Source organism: Odontesthes bonariensis, chromosome 5 (genome assembly GCF_027942865.1).
Source record: "Odontesthes bonariensis isolate fOdoBon6 chromosome 5, fOdoBon6.hap1, whole genome shotgun sequence".
Lineage (NCBI taxonomy): Eukaryota > Metazoa > Chordata > Actinopteri > Atheriniformes > Atherinopsidae > Odontesthes > Odontesthes bonariensis.
In genome coordinates this window covers 23,683,522-23,703,355 of record NC_134510.1, presented here as the reverse complement: position 1 = coordinate 23,703,355, position 19,834 = coordinate 23,683,522, and the positions used below count along the sequence as shown (strand labels likewise).

The 19,834-nt window shown below is 43.5% G+C and overlaps 2 protein-coding genes across 4 annotated transcripts; both read left to right on the top strand.

Moving 5' to 3' along the window:
• The first annotated feature begins 863 nt into the window (after nucleotides 1–863).
• On the top strand, nucleotides 864–15,341 carry rad54b (RAD54 homolog B). 3 transcript variants are annotated; one of them, XM_075465452.1, is made up of 15 exons: nucleotides 864–1,030; nucleotides 1,122–1,317; nucleotides 8,209–8,457; nucleotides 11,052–11,342; nucleotides 11,422–11,584; nucleotides 11,701–11,926; nucleotides 12,482–12,568; nucleotides 12,662–12,782; nucleotides 12,864–13,003; nucleotides 13,110–13,400; nucleotides 13,594–13,757; nucleotides 13,873–14,134; nucleotides 14,422–14,488; nucleotides 14,583–14,780; nucleotides 14,877–15,341. In XM_075465452.1, the coding sequence occupies exons 1-15, from the start codon at nucleotides 890–892 to the stop codon at nucleotides 15,095–15,097; spliced, it is 2,817 nt and encodes a 938-aa protein (XP_075321567.1). In that variant the 5' UTR covers nucleotides 864–889; the 3' UTR covers nucleotides 15,098–15,341. The 3 variants fall into 3 exon arrangements, with proteins under 3 accessions (XP_075321567.1, XP_075321565.1, XP_075321566.1); XM_075465450.1 differs by lacking the exon at nucleotides 864–1,030 and having other exon boundaries at nucleotides 1,138–1,317; XM_075465451.1 differs by lacking the exons at nucleotides 864–1,030; nucleotides 1,122–1,317; nucleotides 14,422–14,488; nucleotides 14,583–14,780; nucleotides 14,877–15,341 and adding an exon at nucleotides 14,251–14,329 and having other exon boundaries at nucleotides 8,065–8,457.
• Nucleotides 5,163–7,794, top strand: LOC142380005 (fibrinogen silencer-binding protein-like). The gene is made up of 2 exons (XM_075465454.1): nucleotides 5,163–5,817; nucleotides 6,419–7,794. The coding sequence occupies exons 1-2, from the start codon at nucleotides 5,411–5,413 to the stop codon at nucleotides 6,972–6,974; spliced, it is 963 nt and encodes a 320-aa protein (XP_075321569.1). The 5' UTR covers nucleotides 5,163–5,410; the 3' UTR covers nucleotides 6,975–7,794.
• Nucleotides 15,342–19,834: the final 4,493 nt, after the last annotated feature.

The window sequence follows — 19,834 nt, the reverse complement described above, 5'->3', positions numbered from 1 at the left end:
GGTGTTTAACCAATCAAATTCTTTATGTCATTCAGCGGGAGAAACGGAACCGACAACGAGAAATTTGTTGTGAAGTTTTTCAGGTTAATGATCCTACATGTTTTTATAAAATGTTTAGCTTGTATTGGTAGGTATAACAGGTTTTTCAACATGATATTACAACCGACGGTAGGCTGCATCGATGCTGTTAGCAACAGTTTAAAAGGGTATTATCTAGTTTGCTAACCTGTCACAGCTGTTAAGCAGGTTATTGTAGCTAACTAGCTGCGTTACTAGCTTCTTTACATAGTTTGTAGCTATTTAGGGTGTCAAGGATGTGTTTTATAAAAGAGTAGAAGGCACCGATTTGACCACATGGTCAGAAAACTAAGTGTTTAAAAAAGCAAGGGTCGAATTAGTTGTGTTTCTGTGGAAGCCTTCGTTATAATCATGGTTCACGTTGCCTGTTTTCATCTGTTGGATGTGTTGAGAAAATGCTAAATGTCCATCACAAATGTGCCACAACTTGGTAGTTTGACAATATTATTTATGTTATAGACAAACAATGTTTGACTTGTGTTTGCGGAGTTTCAAAAAGACAAAGTGATGGTGAGGCAATGTTGTCAACTAGTTTTTCATGAAACAAAAAAAAAAAAACCCTCAAAAAGCTGAAAGGTCTCTAATGTGATTTGAAGAAGATGAGATGGTTTAATCAACACAAACTTAGTACTGCTCAAACACTGAGCAGAAACCACCAGTGTAACTTGAACCAGATACATTTACTCACTTTACTAAATCATTAGTGAATGAAGATGGAGGTTTGATATTTCTGTTGCTAGTATTGTTGCGTTGATATCCATTGTTCTCTGTCTTCAGAACATAAAGTTTATTTCCTGTTGTCACGTGAAGAATGAGGCGCTCAGGAGCTCCCAGTCAGCTTTCGGGTAATGCAGTGAAAAAGCCGCGATTTGTGCCACCGTCTTCTGCATTTTCTCTGGCTGAATTCAAGCCTCTGGCCCCTAAACCTGGTCTAGGCAGTGCGCTGCATAAGGCAAGTTTCAACATTTTTCCTACGGGCAGATATCTTTCTTTGTAATCTAGTGTATTTTGCAAACATCGTGAATTCTCCTTTCTCCTGTCAGGTCCAGAGAAGTCTTTCAGCACCAGTTGTGAGTAAAACAGGATGTAATGTGCAGTCCACAGCTAGCCACACTGCTCCAGCTTTGTCCAGGGCACTGGCTCGTGTTCTTAATGCAACCGAGAGTAAGGAAAATGAGGCAGAGACACAATATCAAAGCCCTGGATCAGGAGACTGTGGAGAAGACGACACTCCAGCAGGTAAGACAGTCGATATAGACGAGCATAGTTTTGCATATCCACGAGACATTAGTCACATTTATACTGTATTGATACTTATAATGTCATCCTGATGCTGGAAAGGTCAGTGATGGGGAAAGTATCTGCGATGCAGTCCTTCTGCTCCACAAAAGCTTAATGTTGTTCACTCTCTAGATCTTATATTTCCTCCCATGATGAGTGCAACAGTATAAACATCAACACCACGTTCCGTAACTTACATCCTCCTGGTGTGTATAAAGACTGGAGTTAATCTGGGACGAAATAATTCTATGAATATGAATATGTAGAATCTGTTGGCAAAGAAAATATTTTGTAATACGGATAAGAATGCTAATATGATGTCAAATGCTTTGAAACAGTGGGTCCCTCCTCATCCCTACGACAGTGCATGAGATGGATAGAGGTGATGGAGAGTGGGGAGGGAGGAGTTTATCTCTAAAAATGGATGGTAATACGTTTTCAGGCGTCACTTTAAAAACACCGCGATCTGTCAGCGCGATCAAGCTTTAGTGTGTTATTAAAGTGATACTCCGGAGTAGATTCAACCTGGGGTCATTTGAACCGTGATATCCAGCCAAGTAGCCCACCCGCAGTTTTTTCGATATTGGCTGAACATCAGCTGAGTTACAGAGTTATCCCGAATAGCTTCGTACAAGGGTTAATGGATCCTGGTCCGTATCTCCAAAATTACCACACTAAAATCACATGCCATGACACCAAACTTCTACAGGAGTATAAATATGGTCTGTACTCACCAAACGATGCATTTGGAAGTTTGAAAATAGTCCAGGAGTTTATTATTATCAACACAAGCCTGATAGCTTCTCTGCAGCTAAAGCTGCGTCGACGTCACTTCAGAGAGCTGGGAGCTTCAAAATAAGATGAGGGTTGATCTACTACTGTAGACAACAAAGCAAGGCTGCTCAATTTCTCCATTGATAAAATAATTTCACAACTCTACAACATAAAAATTCATAAAAAAAACATGTAGAATATAGCATATACTTTGTTGTCTATAGTAGTAGATCAACCCTCATCTTACTTTGAAGCTCCCAGCTCTCTGAAGTGACGTTGACACAGCTTTAGCAGCAGAGAAGCTATTAGGCTTGTGTTGATAATAATAAACTCCTGGACTATGTACAAACTTCCAAATGCATCGCTTTGTGAGTACAGACCATATCTGTACTACTGTAGAAGTTTGGTGTCATGGCATGTGATTTTACTGTGGTAATTTTGGAGATACGGACCAGGATCCATTAACCCTTGTACGAAGCTATTCGGGATAACTCAGTAACTCAGCTGATGTTCAGTCAATATCGAAAAAACTGCGGGTGGGCTACTTGGCTGGATATCACGGTTCAAATGACCCCAGGTTGAATCTACTCCGGAGTATCACTTTAACTGTTGACAAGATAAATGTGCAACTATGAGCAGCAATCCTTTGCTGGTCGATGTAGAGCCCGGGATGAAACATACTGATAGTCGGCAGTCCTTTTCACATATCCGTTGCACCTGCAAAAGTCCTCATTAACCCGACTGTGGTCCATGATGGAGTATCAGGCCCACATAAAGGAAAAACAAAAACATAAAAGGAGTTTGTTTATTTTCTTCTTTTCCTCCCGTTTCCAGCGTGAATTCAACTCGAGGAGAATGAAGTTGAAATTTCCGGTGTGAAGTTTAAAAAACAAAGTAAATAATGAGCATAACGTTAGCTTTCAGTTTAAAGAAAAACTTGACATTTAAAAATTAAATTGGAATCACTGAGATTAAAAGGAACCAGCATAGGCCTACTGAATGTCTCCATAACTTCTTTCATAAATGAGGTGATGACGTTTTTTTACTTGAATGCAGGTTTTAGTAACAAATAAATTTGTTCTCTTTTAGCACATAAACGCAGCAGAGTTTTAACCGTCAGTAATTTAGAGAGATTTTTCTGAAAATTGCATCTGTTCTGGAGGAGAAACCACACAGACTTGGAAGATGTGGCCACATTCCTGTGAGCTGATATCCAGTAATGGACGGATTTAAAGGGTAAAGATGTACCCCACTTCAAGCTTGATTTGATAAACCAGTGGAGTTTATTTATAATATTTAAACTTTATTCTTCGAATTTCCACTTTATTTCTGACACAACCACCTCTTCCTCTAATTCTCTGCTTCGTACTGCTCTTCTGGTAATTCACTAATCGCAGAAAAGAGGCGACTCCTCTCTGCCTTGTTGTGTTTGTATCAACCATAAAATCAAAGTGTGTGTATATGCTGCTTATATCGCTGGATATGAGCTGGACATCTGGAATATGCTCCGGCTAATATGCCATTCAAATTGTGTGCAGACTTTGCCTACTCGGCGTGCCGGCAGCTACATGCTGTGGATCCCGTCTGTGGATGATTTAGTTTTTTATTTAACATATTAATCCTGGTAATTTCGTCATATTGTCATTGTTGGCCGTTTTGGTTACTGATTTAGTTTAGAAATATTTGTTTATGTTAATGATTTATGTTCTGACATGCACTTGGCCATATGTGTGCAAATTCCAAAGTTATGTGTGTCTGTTGGCTTCTTTCTATAACAACATATGAAAATAATAATGGATCTGTACATCTGTGAAATATTCTTTTGGAAACGAATAGTATGTGTTCCACCTTGAAATAATAACCAAAAAAAGGTATACAATAATGGTTTGTGACAAACAGATTGCCTTTCACACGATACTGTACCTTAAAGTTAATCAAACAGAAGGACTGTGGTACGATTTAGGACACTTTCTGGACTATTTGCTCCTGTCTCTTGTTCACGTGTCTGTTGTTTGGGCTGTAAAATCTTTTTTCTCAGCTAAGAAAAACTGAGTTTAAACTCTTGATTCTGCTGCATTTATAAAGACAGATAGATTCTGTCCTAACACCGTCGGCATCAAAACAAACCGCTGCCTTGTTTTCATCCTTTCGCACTTCATTATTTAACATTACCCGTGATTACACCCCTTTTTTTTATTTTAAAGTTGTTCTTTCCTTCTCACTGTACGTCAGTAAAACATTTTTACACACATGATCGCTGGAGTCCGCCTTTAGTGAAACACACTCACTCACTGAGGGTGGACGTTAAACCAGACAGGTCAGAGACAGCAGGTCCAGCATTATGCAAATTACTTTGCGGGTTAGCGCAACCAGATTAGGACTCTGCTCAGGATCAGTGGCCACCGCCGCGAGCTCCTCTGGCACGAGCAACTAGTGCCTCTGTTTTCCTTCCTGAAAAACACGCGGCGCACACGCGCTCTTCCTGTGGCCGGGTACGGTTTTTGCACGCGCTCCAAGCACGTGCGTTTGGCATTTGAGTTGGTGTTGGTGGTGCAGAACTGTGGTTGACTGCCGGCGGTTGTCGGACCTATAACATGGATAAAGAAGCGCTGTTTTACGGGCATGCGCAGTGCGCCGCACACCTCCCCTGCTCATTTAGTTAAGCCAGAGCTATTTCAAAGCGCCGCTCTCAGGAGGAAAACAGACCCCTGACCCACAATAACCTCTGAGATAGCGTTTAAAAACGTTTTCCCCATCACTCTGGAAAGCACAGCCCCTCAGCTGCTGTCATATTATTTGAGGCAGTAGACACACTGGGGCTGTGCTGCTGCGCTTGGTTTGGGGTTTAGAGAGACCGAGCTGTAAGTAGGTCGGGCTGGGTTTAAGCGGCTTAGCTACGTCAGCCTAAGCTGAGAGGAATTCATCCAAAGCCCTCCGCGGTAGGCGGGGGCCTAAACGAGGCTGGCCTAGTTAAGCCTGATTCTTATTGTGTGCAGCACAGCCTGTTTTTGTTGTGCAACGTAGCTGTGAGAGAACCCAGGAGCAGGGTGTGAATCCATGCACTTGTTAGTCATTGCTTTTGATTGATCAGAGAATAAGAGAAGGAAAATGGGGCATGTATGAGAGTTAGACCAGTGTGTCACCGTGGACCAAGAGAGGAGAGCAGCAGGTACAAAAAAGACAGCAGGACAGAGTGAAGAGGCATAGCTCTGAGACTTTACAGAGGGGTGACAGCCATAAGCCTGGCTTGGTCTGTGTGAGTCTGCTATGCTAGAGGATGGCGTCCACTTCTGTGTTTCTGTCCAGCATGGTGGGTAAAGCTCGCTCCTCCAACTTCACCCTCTCTGAGAAGCTGGACCTGTTGAAGCTGGTTCGTCCTCACATTCGCATCCTGGAGGAGCACACCAACAAGCATGCAGTCATCGTGGACAAGAACAAGTGCTGGGACACTATGGCCGAGCAATACAATGCTTTGGGAGGGGACAGACCCCACCGCACCGCTCAGGGCCTCAGGACCCTCTACAAGAGACTGAAGGAGTCAGCGAAACAGGAAGTGATGCAACGGAGACACGCCCAGCCAGAGTACAGAGCGAGCATCTCTGAGCCAACCAGGAGGATTATGGAGATGATCCCTCACCTGTTTCACCATGTGCCCATCCATGAAAAGGACCAGGCACTGTGCAGGTACAGTGTAACTTACACCTCAACGACACAGGCGTACATCGTCAGATCCAAACTGAGATTCAACGCATTGAGGGGGAGGAAGAGGAGGGGCTTCTGTTTCTGTTTTTAAACTCAATCTGATTACATACTTACTGAGCATCGTCAGGCTTAGCTAGTAAATGCTTTGTTCTGCCATCATTTCCTCTCCGCTCAGTCGAAATTTGCTCTTTTGTTCAGGTACATTTGTGTGGCAATATTATTTTTTGACACTGATTTAATCTTTCAATTTCAATGTCAGGTGAATCATGGGAGGATTTTATTTATAACATTCAGTTACCCATATGTAGAAAAGTACAAAAGATGAGATGGAGGCGGATTAGTTCATCTGTTGTTTAGAAGCAGACAACACATTTTGTTACCATTGAGGCTGTAACTACAAAGATGTGATGGCAGAGACATTCATTTCCAGTCACTCCACTGATTTGTCATGTCATCGTTTGATATCTTTATTTAATATACACTATAATCCAACAGAGTCTCCACACGCCATATATAAACAAACAGTAGACACATAATTTAAGAACTCTAGATTTACTTATTTTATTCTCCTTTCTGTTTTCAGATTAATATACAGCAAGCACAGCTCTCCCATCGAACATCCTGGAAGCAGCTCCTCTCTGACAGGACTGCAGGATTACTCGGTAGCTGTCCCAAATATTCCTCATGAGGTGGTCCAGCTGGATCCCGAAGAGGATGTAAAACCACCGCCAGACCTCCCCATCCTCCCTACGCACGCAGGGCAAGAGCTGGATGGAGGGCAGGAGGAAGAAGAGGAGCAGGACTTGGGTAGCACCCATGATTACGAAGCATCCTTATCTCCCGCTCCTTCCTCTGTTAACATCGCCCTCTCTGTCTCGCCACTGCCCTCACGCCATGACTTCTACCCGAACAACATCTACCCTCACCACGAATCAGACAGGTTTCGCCCTCTGCAACCGGCCAAAGAGGAACACGAGCTGGTGTTGGCCAATCACAGAAAGATCGCCCTGTACCTGGAGGAGAAGCGAGAGGGGCTGAAGAGGAAGCAGGCTCTGGAGGAGGAACTTTTGAGAGCTAAGATCAAAGTGGAGAAACTAAAGGCTGCCCGACTGAGACATGGACTGCCAATTCCTCTGTAACAAGAAAGAACATGCACACCGTGGCTGCTGTTGGAGAGGGAGGGACTCTGAGGAGTTTAAAGGGTTTCTGATGAGCAGTCACACTCATCAGCTCCATGTTTGAGAGCAGTTTCATCTTTTTTCGGAAGCGTAGTGCCTCTTTGTTGCATCAAGTTTCTGTTTATTCCTGTCCGCTGTCAGTGGCAACAAGACTTTAAACTAAAAGCTCAGAAGAAATGAACGTGAAAGTGTGGACTTTCACATTCAAGGAGGAGGTATTAGCTGTGTCAAATGATGCGTATCTGCCAAAATGTAGCTATAGGAATGTTAGTGTTGGGTTAACAGTGTTTACTGTCTAAGAAGGTTGGAAAACAGTTGGTGACGGCTGTAATTATGTGTGGAAATGTAAAGATTGGGAGAGTTTGGCCACAGATCAGCAAAGAAAATATTAGGCATCTGGAGAATAAGGATGTGATGGAGTCGTTTGTTTTCAAGCACTTGCATAACTAAGCTGTTTGTAATGTAGATTTTAAAAGATAAAGAAGCATTCCACTGAACTACAGAGGGACAGGACAGTATAAACATTTAGATAAACTCGGATTGTTGCACAAGTTAGATTTTAAAAAGCCTTAACATCCTTTTGCTAATGAGAGCAGCACCAGTGAATTTAAGGTGAGGTTGAGTCGAAATGTTTTCAGAGATTCTCTTCGGTTGCTGAACTGATGCCCGTTTAAATGAACAAACAAAGGGAGATGTGGAGTTTAAATCGCTATTTACTGTGACTTTGCCATTGTTTGAATTGTATTGTTGATGTACAGGTGTCAGTAACTTTTACAGATTGTCCTCATGGTCACTTATTTCTTTAAAAAAAAATTAAAAAAAATTTCTATTGATCTTTCTTTTTCTTGATTTTCTTTTCCTTTTTTTTCTTTTCTTTTTTTAATCACTTGTGAGTCATTTCTTAATCCATACTACAGAAGATGACAGATGATCGTGAACCAAATCAGCATTCTATTTGTAATGTTGGCTTGTACATATCGGACATCTTTGTTCTTTGCTGTTTTTTTTTTTTTTTGGGAGGGGGATGAGCTGAGAAGCACTACGTGTTTAAAGCGTGTGGATTTGTATGAGCGGCGCTCCGCCTCACGTACACCAACTTGGTGCAACAGTGACCTCTCCTGGTGGCTTCTTCAACTTGTGTCTTGGTACATTCCTTGTGTGTTCAGCCACTGTCTTATGTCCTGTTGTGTTGCAGGAGTGAATGGCAGCCCTCGGCTGACTCCTCGATCTCCTCAAACCCCTCGGCCCCTTGCAGGGTCAGCCCGCCTCTCAGGAGCTGCGGGCTCAGATTCGGGCCTCAGTCAGGATGGAGTGCGTTACTTCAGTGTGGTGTGGTGTAAGGCCAGTAAGAAGAAACATAAGCGCTGGGAGGGAGATGCAGTGCTGGTTACAAGAGGACGCTCAGTCACACTTAAGGACACGGAGGGGAAGGATATTGGAAAGGGTGAGGCACCCCTTCAGTGTATCAAATGTTCTGTGACGCAAGATAGAAGCGTGTACAAATACGTGCATTTTCTGGCAAGTTAGATCATTCTAAACAGTTTATTTAGTTAAACCGTAATGGTAAAGCACACTTTAGCTGTTACTTTTAATGTTTAACATTAACGTTAATGTTTAACAACATCACCGTTTAACCCAGGATTTACTTGCATTATCATGATTTTAAAATGGCTCAACGTGCAGTTTGATGTTCTTTCATGACGGTGATGCATTTTCTACTTAAGTTGTGAACTTTATATGAGCAAAAGAACTTTAACGCCCTGTGATTAAAGGTGGGCAGCCAAAGCTTGTTGTACCTGCACTGCTTTGGCTCCAGAAGCTCTGGCTTCAGGCTGGTGCTGGAGCCCACAGCTCAAACTGATACACACCTCCACCACACTTGTTTTTGCTCTAGTGGTGAAAAAAATCTTCCACCTCAGAAGATTTTTCAAAAGAATATGCAGCATGGGCGGTCACGCTGAAGTACCAGGATGTTGTAAAGTAGAAGGTTTTTAGCACTGAAGTCTCAAGGGTTCTCTGTTCACCGAGCATCATTGTTGGTTCTGGGCATTAAGTGTCTCCTTTGCACAAGGAACCAAACTTAACTTTGGTGGTCGTTGACTGTAAATAACCACATCCCAAGTGCTGCGATACAAACAACACATCTCAGACATTTAAATAAATGGTTGATCGTAAAAGTCCTCCATTGTTTAGTAAAATAGGAAACTGTGGGTTGGCTGCTTACCCTGACTGAACATACAGTACAGACCAAAAGTTTGGACACACCTTCTCATTCAATGAGTTTCCTTTCTTTTCATGACTATTGACATTGTAGATTCACACGGAAGGGATCAAAACTATGAATTAACACATGTGGAAATATGTACTTAACAAAAAAGTGTAAAACAACTGAAAATACGCCTTATATTCTAGTTTCTTCAAAGTAGCCACCTTTTGCTGTGATTACTGCTTTGCACACACTCTGCATTCTCTTAATGAGCTTCAAGAGGTAGTCACCTGAAACGGTTTTCACTTTACAGGTGTGCCCTGTCAGGTTTAATAAGTGGGATTTCTTGCCTTATAAATGGGGTTGGGACCATCAGTTGTGTTGTGCAGAAGTCAGGTGGATACACAGCTGATAGTCCTACTGAATTGACTGTTAGAATTTGTATTATGGCAATAAAAAAGCAGCTAAGTAAAGAAAAACGAGTGGCCATCATTATTTTAAGAAATGAAGGTCAGTCAGTCAGAAAAATTGGGAAAACTTTGAAAGTGTCCCCAAGTGCAGTCGCAAAAACCATCAAGTGCTACAAAGAAACTGGCTCACATGAGGACCGCCCCAGGAAAGGAAGACCAAGAGTCACCTCTGCTGCTGAGGATAAGTTCATCCGAGTCACCAGCCTCAGAAATCGCAGGTTAACAGCAGCTCAGATTAGAGACCATGTCAATGCCACACAGAGTTCTAGCAGCAGACACATCTCTAGAACAACTGTTAAGAGGAGACCGTGTGAATCAGGCCTTCATGGTAGAATAACTGCTAGGAAACCACTGCGAAGGACAGGCAACAAGGAGAAGAGACTTGTTTGGGCTAAAGAACACAAGGAATGGACATTAGACCAGTGGAAATCTGTGCTTTGGTCTGAGTAACAAATTTGAGATCTTTGGTTCCAACCACCGTGTCTTTGTGCGACGCAGAAAAGGTGAACGGATGGACTCTACATGCCTGGTTCCCACTGAAGCATGGAGGAGGAGGTGTGATGGTGTGGGCGTGCTTTGCTGGTGACACTGTTGGGGATTTATTCAAAATTGAAGGCATACTGAACCAGCATGGCTACCACAGCATATTGCAGCGGCAGCGGCTATTCCATCTGGTTTGCGTTTCGTTGGACCATCATTTATTTTCCAACAGGACAATGACAATGATGGGGTGCTGCGTCAGATGACCTGGCCTCCACAGTCACCGGACCTGAACCCAATCGAGATGGTTTGGGGTGAGCTGGACCGCAGAGTGAAGGCAAAAGGGCCAACAAGTGCTAAGCATCTCTGGGAACTTCTTCAAGACTGTTGGAAAACCGTTTCAGGTCACTACCTCTTGAAGCTCATTAAGAGAATGCCAAGAGTGTGCGAAGCAGTAATCAAAGCAAAAGGTGGCTATTTTGAAGAACCTAGAATATAAGGCATATTTTCAGTTGTTTCACACTTTTTTGTGAAGTATATAATTCCACATGTGTTAATTCATAGTTTTGATGCCTTCAGTGTGAATCTACAATCTTCATAGTCATGAAAATAAAGAAAACTCATTGAATGAGAAGGTGTGTCCAAACTTTTGGTCTGTACTGTATGTGTTGTATTTTTCTGTGGAATATTGCTCATAATTCATAATGGGTATACATTTATCATCAACAGTGTTATATTGTTATTATTACAGATGTGAAACTCGCATTCATAAACTGACCGCTCCTCACTGATGGACCAATGAATTCTACTCCGGTCATAAGGAGAGCTGTACTAGGTTATTTGTGCCAGTATACATGACATCACAGCATGTTTGTGGTGCAGGTTGTGGCTACAAGGTGTCAGAGCTGGCCTCGCTGTCTGAGGGAGAGACTCTGATGATTGGTGGGAAAGAGATCGAGGTGATGGGGATCATTTCTGCTGAAGACTTTGCCAAAGGGCGTTGTTTTCAGGAGGTCCAAACTGAGCAAATGGAGCCGCACACGAAGTCTGCCCCACCTCCATCCCGTCACTTGGCCTCCAAACCCTTCAACCCCCCGACAACGTTTGGCCGAGCAGAACCTAAACCAGGGGAGGAACAGACACGCAAACCTCGTCACGATCCCTCAGCTCCAGGTAAATAGACTAAAACCGAAACTCTTTATTTTGTTGACCAAGGGGCTTTCCATGATAAAGTCATGTTTTATTTTCCCAGGTGCTCTGGTGATGCCTCACCCCTCCAGCAACCACCAGTGGCTTAATAACAAGTCGGGGCTTCCTGTGGTTGATGTTGTGGTTGATCCGCACCTGACCACCCACCTGCGGCCCCACCAGAGAGACGGTCTGCTCTTCCTCTATGAGTGTGTCATGGGAATGAGGTGACAGGGCTGCTCCTCGAACAAACTTTATCAAAGGCAGTATAAAGATCAAAGTAATACATTTGTTTTAGCCCCAACAGCTACTGTGATATCGTGTGGATGTGTTTGTGCTGCAGAGCTGTGGGTCGCTACGGCGCCATCCTGGCTGATGAGATGGGGCTGGGGAAGACTCTCCAGAGTGTGGCGCTGTCCTGGACGTTGCTTAAACAGGGGCCTTATGGTGGTAAACCTGTTGCAAAGCGTATCCTTGTGGTTACACCTGGCAGCCTTGTGCAGAACTGGAAAGCAGAGTTTAACAAGTGGCTGGGCCGTGAGAGGATCAGCGTCTACACTGTAGATCAGGTTGGAGAAAGAGCATTTATGTTTCTTTTTGATCAGAATTTCTTTGTTCTATTTGACATACAACAAGACGGTTTTGATTACAAAGTGCATTTCATTACATGCAGTGGCAATCTATCTTCCATTTAAAGTGCTTATAGAAGCTAAAGACACAAACGAATACCTTCGAGTTCATAAAGAACTCTTTTGCACTGAACTGTTACAAGTCATTCCCACACTGAGCAATTATTTAGGATCCCTCAGAAAAATGAGTCAAACAGAAGTGTTGCTCTGTTCGTGACACTGGATCATGAATTTGTCATGGATGGTGAGAAAAAGCTTTAAACTTGCTGTCCTCTACTCTGTGGTTAAACTTACTAAAAGCCATCGGTTTGAGTCTCGCAGCTCTGCTTTTGTTGTGTTTTTACTCAGTGTTTTTATTCTTTTTATGTCCATGATCCATGGCCCTTTTTTATTTTTTCAATTTAACATCTTTCTGTAAAAACCTTCAAAAACCTGAAGTCAGACTTTAAGAGATATGGGATCAATAAAATCCATTTTCTTTGCTGACGTGTTCAGGACAACAGGATCGAGCACTTTACATTGTCCCCTCTGCACAGCGTTCTTGTGATCAGCTACGAGATGCTGCTGCGCTGCCTGGAGCAGGTACAGTAAATATCTGTCTCCTTGATAAGTGAACCTTTCAGTAACAAATCAGCTCATTTCAGCTTCGTTTTTTTTTTTTTTTTTTTTTTTCAGGTTCAGAAAGTGGATTTTGGTCTGTTAATCTGTGATGAGGGTCACAGATTAAAGAACAGCAGCATTAAAACATCCTCGGCTCTCAGCAGCCTTAGCTGTGAGCGCAGAGTCATACTCACAGGTACACACTTGCTTGTGGCTGAACAAAATTGCAAATCTTTAAGGAGCGTCTGTCTGAGTTCATTGTCTTTGTGATTTCAAGGAACTCCGGTGCAAAACGACCTGCAAGAGTTCTACGCAATTATTGAGTTTGTTAACCCGGGGATTCTTGGATCGTCCACTGCTTATCGAAAAGTGTACGAGGAACCGATCCTACGCTCCAGGCAACCATCCTGCACAGAGGTAGTGCTATTCCCTCTTTCTTTCTATTCCCTTTCTCTTATGGTCTCCTTCCGTGTCCTGAAATGTTTTTTTTTTTCTGGTCTTGCACCTCTGCCAACGCCAACAGGAGGAGAGAGTATTGGGAGAGGAGCGAGCAGCTGAACTCTCCCGCCTCACTGGCATGTTCATCCTGAGGAGGACGCAGGAGATCATCAACCGCTACCTGCCTCCTCGTCTCGACTGGACCTTGTTCTGCGAGGCGTCCCCTCTGCAGCAGGAGCTGTACAAACACCTCCTCTGCCACCGCGTTTTCAGAGCCTGCCTTCAGGGCTCCACTCAGACTCACACACATCTGGCCTGCATCACTGCGCTGAAGAAGCTCTGTAACCACCCCAGTCTGCTCCACCTCACTGTCAAGGTTACTTTTTTCTTTTCTTTTTTTAATTTTTTTTTTACGAGTCAGCAGGTGAAGAGAAACCTGCATCTCTGTGAAGAAGTATTATGATCATAACTGGTAGCTCTGAAGTGTAGCTATCTGCCTAACATCAAGATCTGCGTTTGTCTGCTTGTTTGGTGATTTCGGCCGAAGCTCATTGCGTTACTGTTTGCAGGAGAGAGCAGCCCGTGGACCTGTGGAGAGTACCTTATACGAGGGCCTGGCGGATCTGTTCCCAGAATCCTATTCTTCAGCAGGATTCAGCGCCACTGACTCCGGAAAGCTGTTGGTTCTCTCAGACCTGCTGAGCGCCATCAGACAGATCAGCCCTTCAGACAGGTGTGTAAGTGAGAGTGTCAGTGAGAAACAGAGGTTTTGCATGAATATGAGAGTAGTGTTTATCTGCACGGTCTGACCCTCTGCCCATTGTTAAAAAACACGTGCGTCCCTGCAGGGTGGTCCTGGTGTCTAACTACACCCAAACTCTCGACTTGCTCCAGGACATGTGTGTACACATGGGCTACACCTTCTCTCGACTCGACGGCCACACCCCCACAAACCAGAGACAGCGATTGGTTGACGGTTTTAACAGTCCCTATTCCCAGAACTTCCTGTTTCTGTTGAGCTCTAAAGCTGGCGGGGTGGGTCTTAATCTAATTGGCGCTTCACACCTGGTGCTGTACGATATCGACTGGAACCCCGCCAATGACATTCAGGTGAGAAACACTCACGCATTCATAAATGTGCCTTCAAAGTTTTTCCTTTGACCCTGATTCTCTCTCTCTCTGTCTCTCTCTCTCTCTCTGATTTGAACACTGTTGTTGGGACTCAGTAATACAGCAGTTCAAGCCACTGGATTTGATCATGTTAGATGTTATAAATGCAGATTAATTCATCTGCAAGTCTGAAGGTACTCTTGTGTATGGTACATGTATATCCACCAGGTGGCATTGTCCATGCGTGTGTTTCCCCATGGTAACTTTTCTGCCTCTATTGTGTCTAGGCCATGGCTCGAGTATGGAGAGATGGACAGAAGAAGACCGTGCACATTTACCGTCTTCTCACTGCAGGTAAGAATACAGAGTTACTCCTAATGAGCCAGAGAATTCAGCAAATCCAGATTGATTTGAAGCTTCATGTGTGGCTCTGTGTTACTTCTGTCAGGCACCATTGAGGAGCGTATATTTCAGAGGCAAGTGTCCAAACAGGGGTTGTCAGGCACTGTGGTGGACTTGGGGAAAGCGGCCGAGCACGCAAGTTTCTCCACCAATGAATTGCGAGATCTTTTCAGCCTGACGGACACACCATCTTTAACTCACGACCTGCTGAACTGCGGCTGCAGCATGGACGGCACAGTCAGCGGTAGGCTCCTAGAGACGCCTCGCACTGACACCATTACAGGACTGAGGCTCATGACTTGTTACACACACGACGCTCACTTTTTGTCTTCTTTCTCAGATGTCGTAGAGGAGGAGGAGCTTGTCTCCGACAGGCCGTGCCAGCTCGGTCGTCAAGGTGACCGTAGGGGGGCGGCACAGAAGCATCTCAGCATGTCCGAGCTCATGCAGTGGCGGCACTTCTCTGGTGACACACACACCTTCTCAGACCCCTACCTCGATCATGCACGAAGCCACATCACCTTTGCTTTCCAAACCACCATCTCTCACACGACTCCGTAAACACGAGATTCAACCGTGTGCGGACCGACTCGGCATATTTTTTTCATGTTTATCTTCAGGCTCTCTGGGCTTCGTCAGTGTTCTGCCGCAGCTGCCAACAACACAACAACGTAGTCTCCATCAGTGTTGTATTGTGTTATAGGTGATATTCTGTCTCTCGTCTTACACTTTTTAGATTTTCTTTTATTTATTCAGAAGTGATGTACTGTGAAAATTAATTGAAATAAATGGAATTATAAAGCAGTGTGGGTAAAGAATGTATAAATGCTACATTGTTTGTGTAGCAGGTATGTTTGAAATCAATATAATGCAGATAAGACTGCAGGAGAAGTGCGTTGGTGTCCATCTAGAGTTATATTTACTGCATCAGTGGAAGAATTTGTGGTTTTCATGTTTACGGGGTCGGTATGGAGAGATCGTGTTCCCAGCCAGCCATTCAGATTTGTCTGTTTACAGCTGTTAGTTTGCCACCCAGAAAGTGAAAGGCAAGGCGAATGTTCTTAGATCGATCCATTGTGCATTCGTGTCACCGTTTGTTATGCAAGGACCTTACTGGTGTTGTGTGAATCTGCTGGGTTTTAGGCCACACTTCCATCTATTCAGTCTGTTATTTTGGACAACACCGGTCTGTTCATGCCCTTCAACACAAAGCTGCTGCGTGGGAGTTGCAGCATGGAGTTGCGTGTGCACGCACTTCAGAGACGTGTGTGATTTTTGTACGGGCCTGTCAGATTGACCGAGGTCCAATACAATATGAGTCTTTACACAAACGGGGTAATTGTTATTTATCAGATGTCTACCACTGTGCGTCATTGTTAAGCAACTTTGTTGCATGATAAATGGGGTCTCTGGGACTTTACACCTTCATGCACATGAGCGTTGTAGCTACGTGGTCTGCCGGTGGTTTGTTGGAGGTAAAGTGGTGATTTTGCAGTGACCTTCTTATAAATAGATTTAAACAGTTCACACATCTTCTACTGTAGGATTTGAAGTCTTGCATGAACCCGACATGTTACACAGTATATTAATTATGCTCAACTCCAGTAGTAATTCCAAGGTTTTATCTCTCTGCAGACAGTATAAACCCCAAGATATTTCAAGTCTTTTCTTGTCAACATTCGGGACAGAAAAGCTTTTAGCATTTTGTTGTAACGTTACAATTTCTTCTCACAACACCTAAAAGACTTTCTGGCTTTGCGGTTGCCAAGCAGTGAAGCATTTCACATGTTTTTTTTTTTTCTTTTTCTTTCTTTTTGTATGGTCCCATCCTTGCCGAAAAAGGCATCTGAACATGATTTTTTTTTTTTTTTGCTTCAAAATTTTCTACTCATTCTCTTCCAGGTAGAGCCCAGGTCTGCAGTACCCTTCTTTCATCCCAGCAGCTTGACACTCAGGTGCGAACCGCTGCAGTGCGCGCTGAAGGTCACGGTTTGAATAAGCCAACAGAACCACATCATCTGCTTTTTTTAAACTTATTGCCATGAAAGGTTAAGAGCACCAGAGAATATTCAGACAGGTACTCGTCTGCCATTTTTTTCCCCTAAAAATATACTCGGGTATTCAACAACGATGAACAGGAAGATGTGCAGACCACCTTAGCTTTTCGGTTAGGCATGGCTGAAATGCAAAAACCTAAATAGTTGCACTCATTAAGCAGGTTTAATAAAGACCATCATAGTTGGGTATATGAATCTTCTAATTGGCACTGAAGACTACAGATGTGTTCTTCCAAGCAATTGATTCATATTTATAAGAGTACTTGCAGAATATAATAGTGATTCACTTGAAAGCTCGGGAAAGGGAAAGGGAGCGCTGCATCTTAATGTTGGTTTGAGACAGAAACCAGTGGTGCCTTAGCAACTGTCACCAAGCAACTTACTACAGCTTCTGCCCTGGCTGAGCTTTAGCAATGAAGGATGCTGTTTGTCATCTCAAAGCAGATTTAGTGTTAAAGCTGTTTGGTATTGCTTTTGGAAACGTGCACAACAGGCTGTTAGCACTCGTCCAAGCAGGTTATTGATCCAAATCACATCTCTAACGGTCTCTGGGGTCATGTGATGGGATTGGTGCATGGGTTGGAATTTGTGCTTGTGTTAAGCTCTTACTTGACAATGCTGGCTGTAGTGCCGATCGCTCATATAAGCGGAGCTCTGACTCGACAGCTCAGAGACCTGCACTGAAATAATGACTTTCCACTACTGCAGGGGGAGTAAAGCACATGGTTGTTTCGATGAGGACAGACTGGTAATGTATTTCCTGTGATCCCAGGACCCTTGGTGGAATATCTAAATGGACTGCAAAGGCCAAGCCTGGTATTAACCCTCACTGAGTTCTCAGTTCCATTTCTTTTTGAGTCTGAGAGTCCCAGATATTTAAGCTGCAGGCGGTCACAGAACAGAACATCAGGCCTTCAGAATAAAGCTGCGTGTTGTTTCACGGCTGAAGCTCATTCTTTTCACCAGGTTTCTAAAGCCGTGCGTATATGTAGTTCTCTTTGATGATTCTCAATCATCGGGAAGCTGTAATGATACAAGCCTGATTTCCACTAACATGTTAGCTATGGGTGGCTACAGACACTTAACCATGATTAAAATAGACACGACAGTGAAAGAAACAAAGAAAATTTTACCCAATGTGAAACGAAGACACTCGGTGAAATAGAAAACCTATTCTTTGACATCACGAACAGAATAAAAATGCTAAAAGCAACAAAAGCGATCAACTCTATGAACTCAGCCGAGGGGAAAAAAACAGAACTGGTCGGATTAGGGGGAAAAAGGGGGCCACAAAGCTCGACAGCTCAGGGGCTTACGTTGGGATGACCAGCATCGCCTGAGTATAGGGTCATGAAGCTTTTTGTTGAATTGGTGATGATCAGGACGGAGATAAAGACATACAGACAGACCATGGTATGTTAGCTGTTCTTAAACAGCCCCATGATGCCGGAAGTTTCACGATCTACGTTAAATTTGACAGAACTGGTTTTGTTTTTACGTGAAAGTCTGTTGCCTTTCTTTTTTCTATTTTCATTTCACCATATGAGGAAGGAATCGCTCTGAAAACATCCTCGTGCTTACTGTGGAGAGTGTGTTTATGTTTATGTGTCCTGTATGAATTCCAGTTTGTAAGTGGGGAAGAGGCAAGTTACATCATGGGTTTTTGTGTGGGACCTGGGTTAGCGGCACCACACAGACATACGCTTGAATCTCTGCAGACTAAACGAACCGTTAATTGACACAGAATGAAATTTTGTTGCTGTGGAATTAGTCTTTAACTTTCCTCGCTTGTAAAAACAAAAAGCAGACTGTCCCCCGGTGGTAAAAGCTGGTCATCAGTTTGCTCAAATCCAATGGGAAATATTGATTACCCATATCACCCTTTTTATGATTCATCTTTTTTCTACTTCCCTGCTTTTGTTATAGATGGTTTGCATGTTCAGAGATAGAAGCAGTAGAATCATCCAAATCTAACTAAATATATATTTTTTGATGCTGCTGAATTAAGTGAATAAACACTGTTAGGTCCACAACAGAACATCCAACCCAACCACAGTGCACATTTCCAAAGACAAACAAGTTAAACCTACACACTCACAAGTAATAGAGGCCGTAACATTTCTACATGCACTATAATGCATGTGTGTTGCACAGATGATTCTGTGGTGATGGAGGTGACTTTGCAGCCGAGCTGAGAAAATATAATGCTTTGCTTATATGCTAAGCTCCTTGGCTCGCATTTAAACCTCAACAGGTGAAAAAAAAAAAAAAAAGAAAAAACTGAACAAAAACTCTGACGCAAGAACCTCGAGGTCAAAGTCAGTCGTCTGCAACTTTCCCAGCAAGAGACATTCTGGCTGCTCACGAATGAACCGTTTCTGAGAGCTCCACGTGAAGCTGACATACCGAGTCTTGCTTGTTTTCAAGTGTATTTACCCTAAAACTTAAGTTTGGCCCAAATCATATAAAAGTAATACTGCAAATGTATTCTAGCTGATGGCAAGCTTGGATATAAGTTATTAGCTGTCTTTTTTAAAATAAAAGTGGACATCAGATCAGACCGGTTAGCCGTCAGGTCTGAGTATAAAAATGTGCGGTTTGGTCATGGGGCCTTTACAAAACGCTGTGTTTTGTATGAAGCAAAGAATAAAAAGGAAAGAGGTCACTCCCCACTCAGCTGGCATCTACAGCTATTAAGCATCACCCTGCCAGTCTGCAGCGAGACAGAACACCCGCCCCCTCCGCCTGACCCTCGCCCCAGTCCAGCACTTAACAAGGATTTTAATGTGGCTCTGTCATCTGTCAACCAGATCAGATCAGAGCTGTAATGCACAGCAGCAGGTCCCACAGATGAGGCCCCAGCCCGATGCAGAAGTCTTTGAAAAACAACAGTCGAAAGAGCAGAATAATCCGACAATGTCTGTAATAACCCTCCCTGCGTGCTCTCATTTGTTCTCTCGCTGGCAAATGTACAGTAAATCTCATGTTGACAAGCTGAATGAGAGCGTGATGTCATGCAGGGTCTCTCTTTAGACGGGTCATTCACAAAATACCGACTGCTGGTTCCCAGTCCAGCATATTGCTGTGCTGGTGTTCCTGCCACTAGATCTCAGTCTCAAATGCTTGGGCTCCTCTCAAAGCTTTTATTATTTTACTCCTGACATGAATCCATGTAAAGACAATATTTGACCATGATGGGAATCTACAGACACTAACCCAGTGCGTTAAAGGTGATCAGTCA

Coding starts and splice junctions, on each gene's coding strand:
- LOC142380005 (XM_075465454.1), top strand. CDS start 5,411: ATGGCGTCCACTTCTGTGTTTCTGTCCAGCATGGTGGGTAAAGCTCGC. Junction 5,818..6,418: donor AAGGACCAGGCACTGTGCAG/GTACAGTGTAAC, acceptor TTCTGTTTTCAG/ATTAATATACAGCAAGCACA.
- rad54b (XM_075465452.1), top strand. CDS start 890: ATGAGGCGCTCAGGAGCTCCCAGTCAGCTTTCGGGTAATGCAGTGAAA. Junction 1,031..1,121: donor TAGGCAGTGCGCTGCATAAG/GCAAGTTTCAAC, acceptor TTCTCCTGTCAG/GTCCAGAGAAGTCTTTCAGC. Junction 14,489..14,582: donor TTACCGTCTTCTCACTGCAG/GTAAGAATACAG, acceptor TACTTCTGTCAG/GCACCATTGAGGAGCGTATA.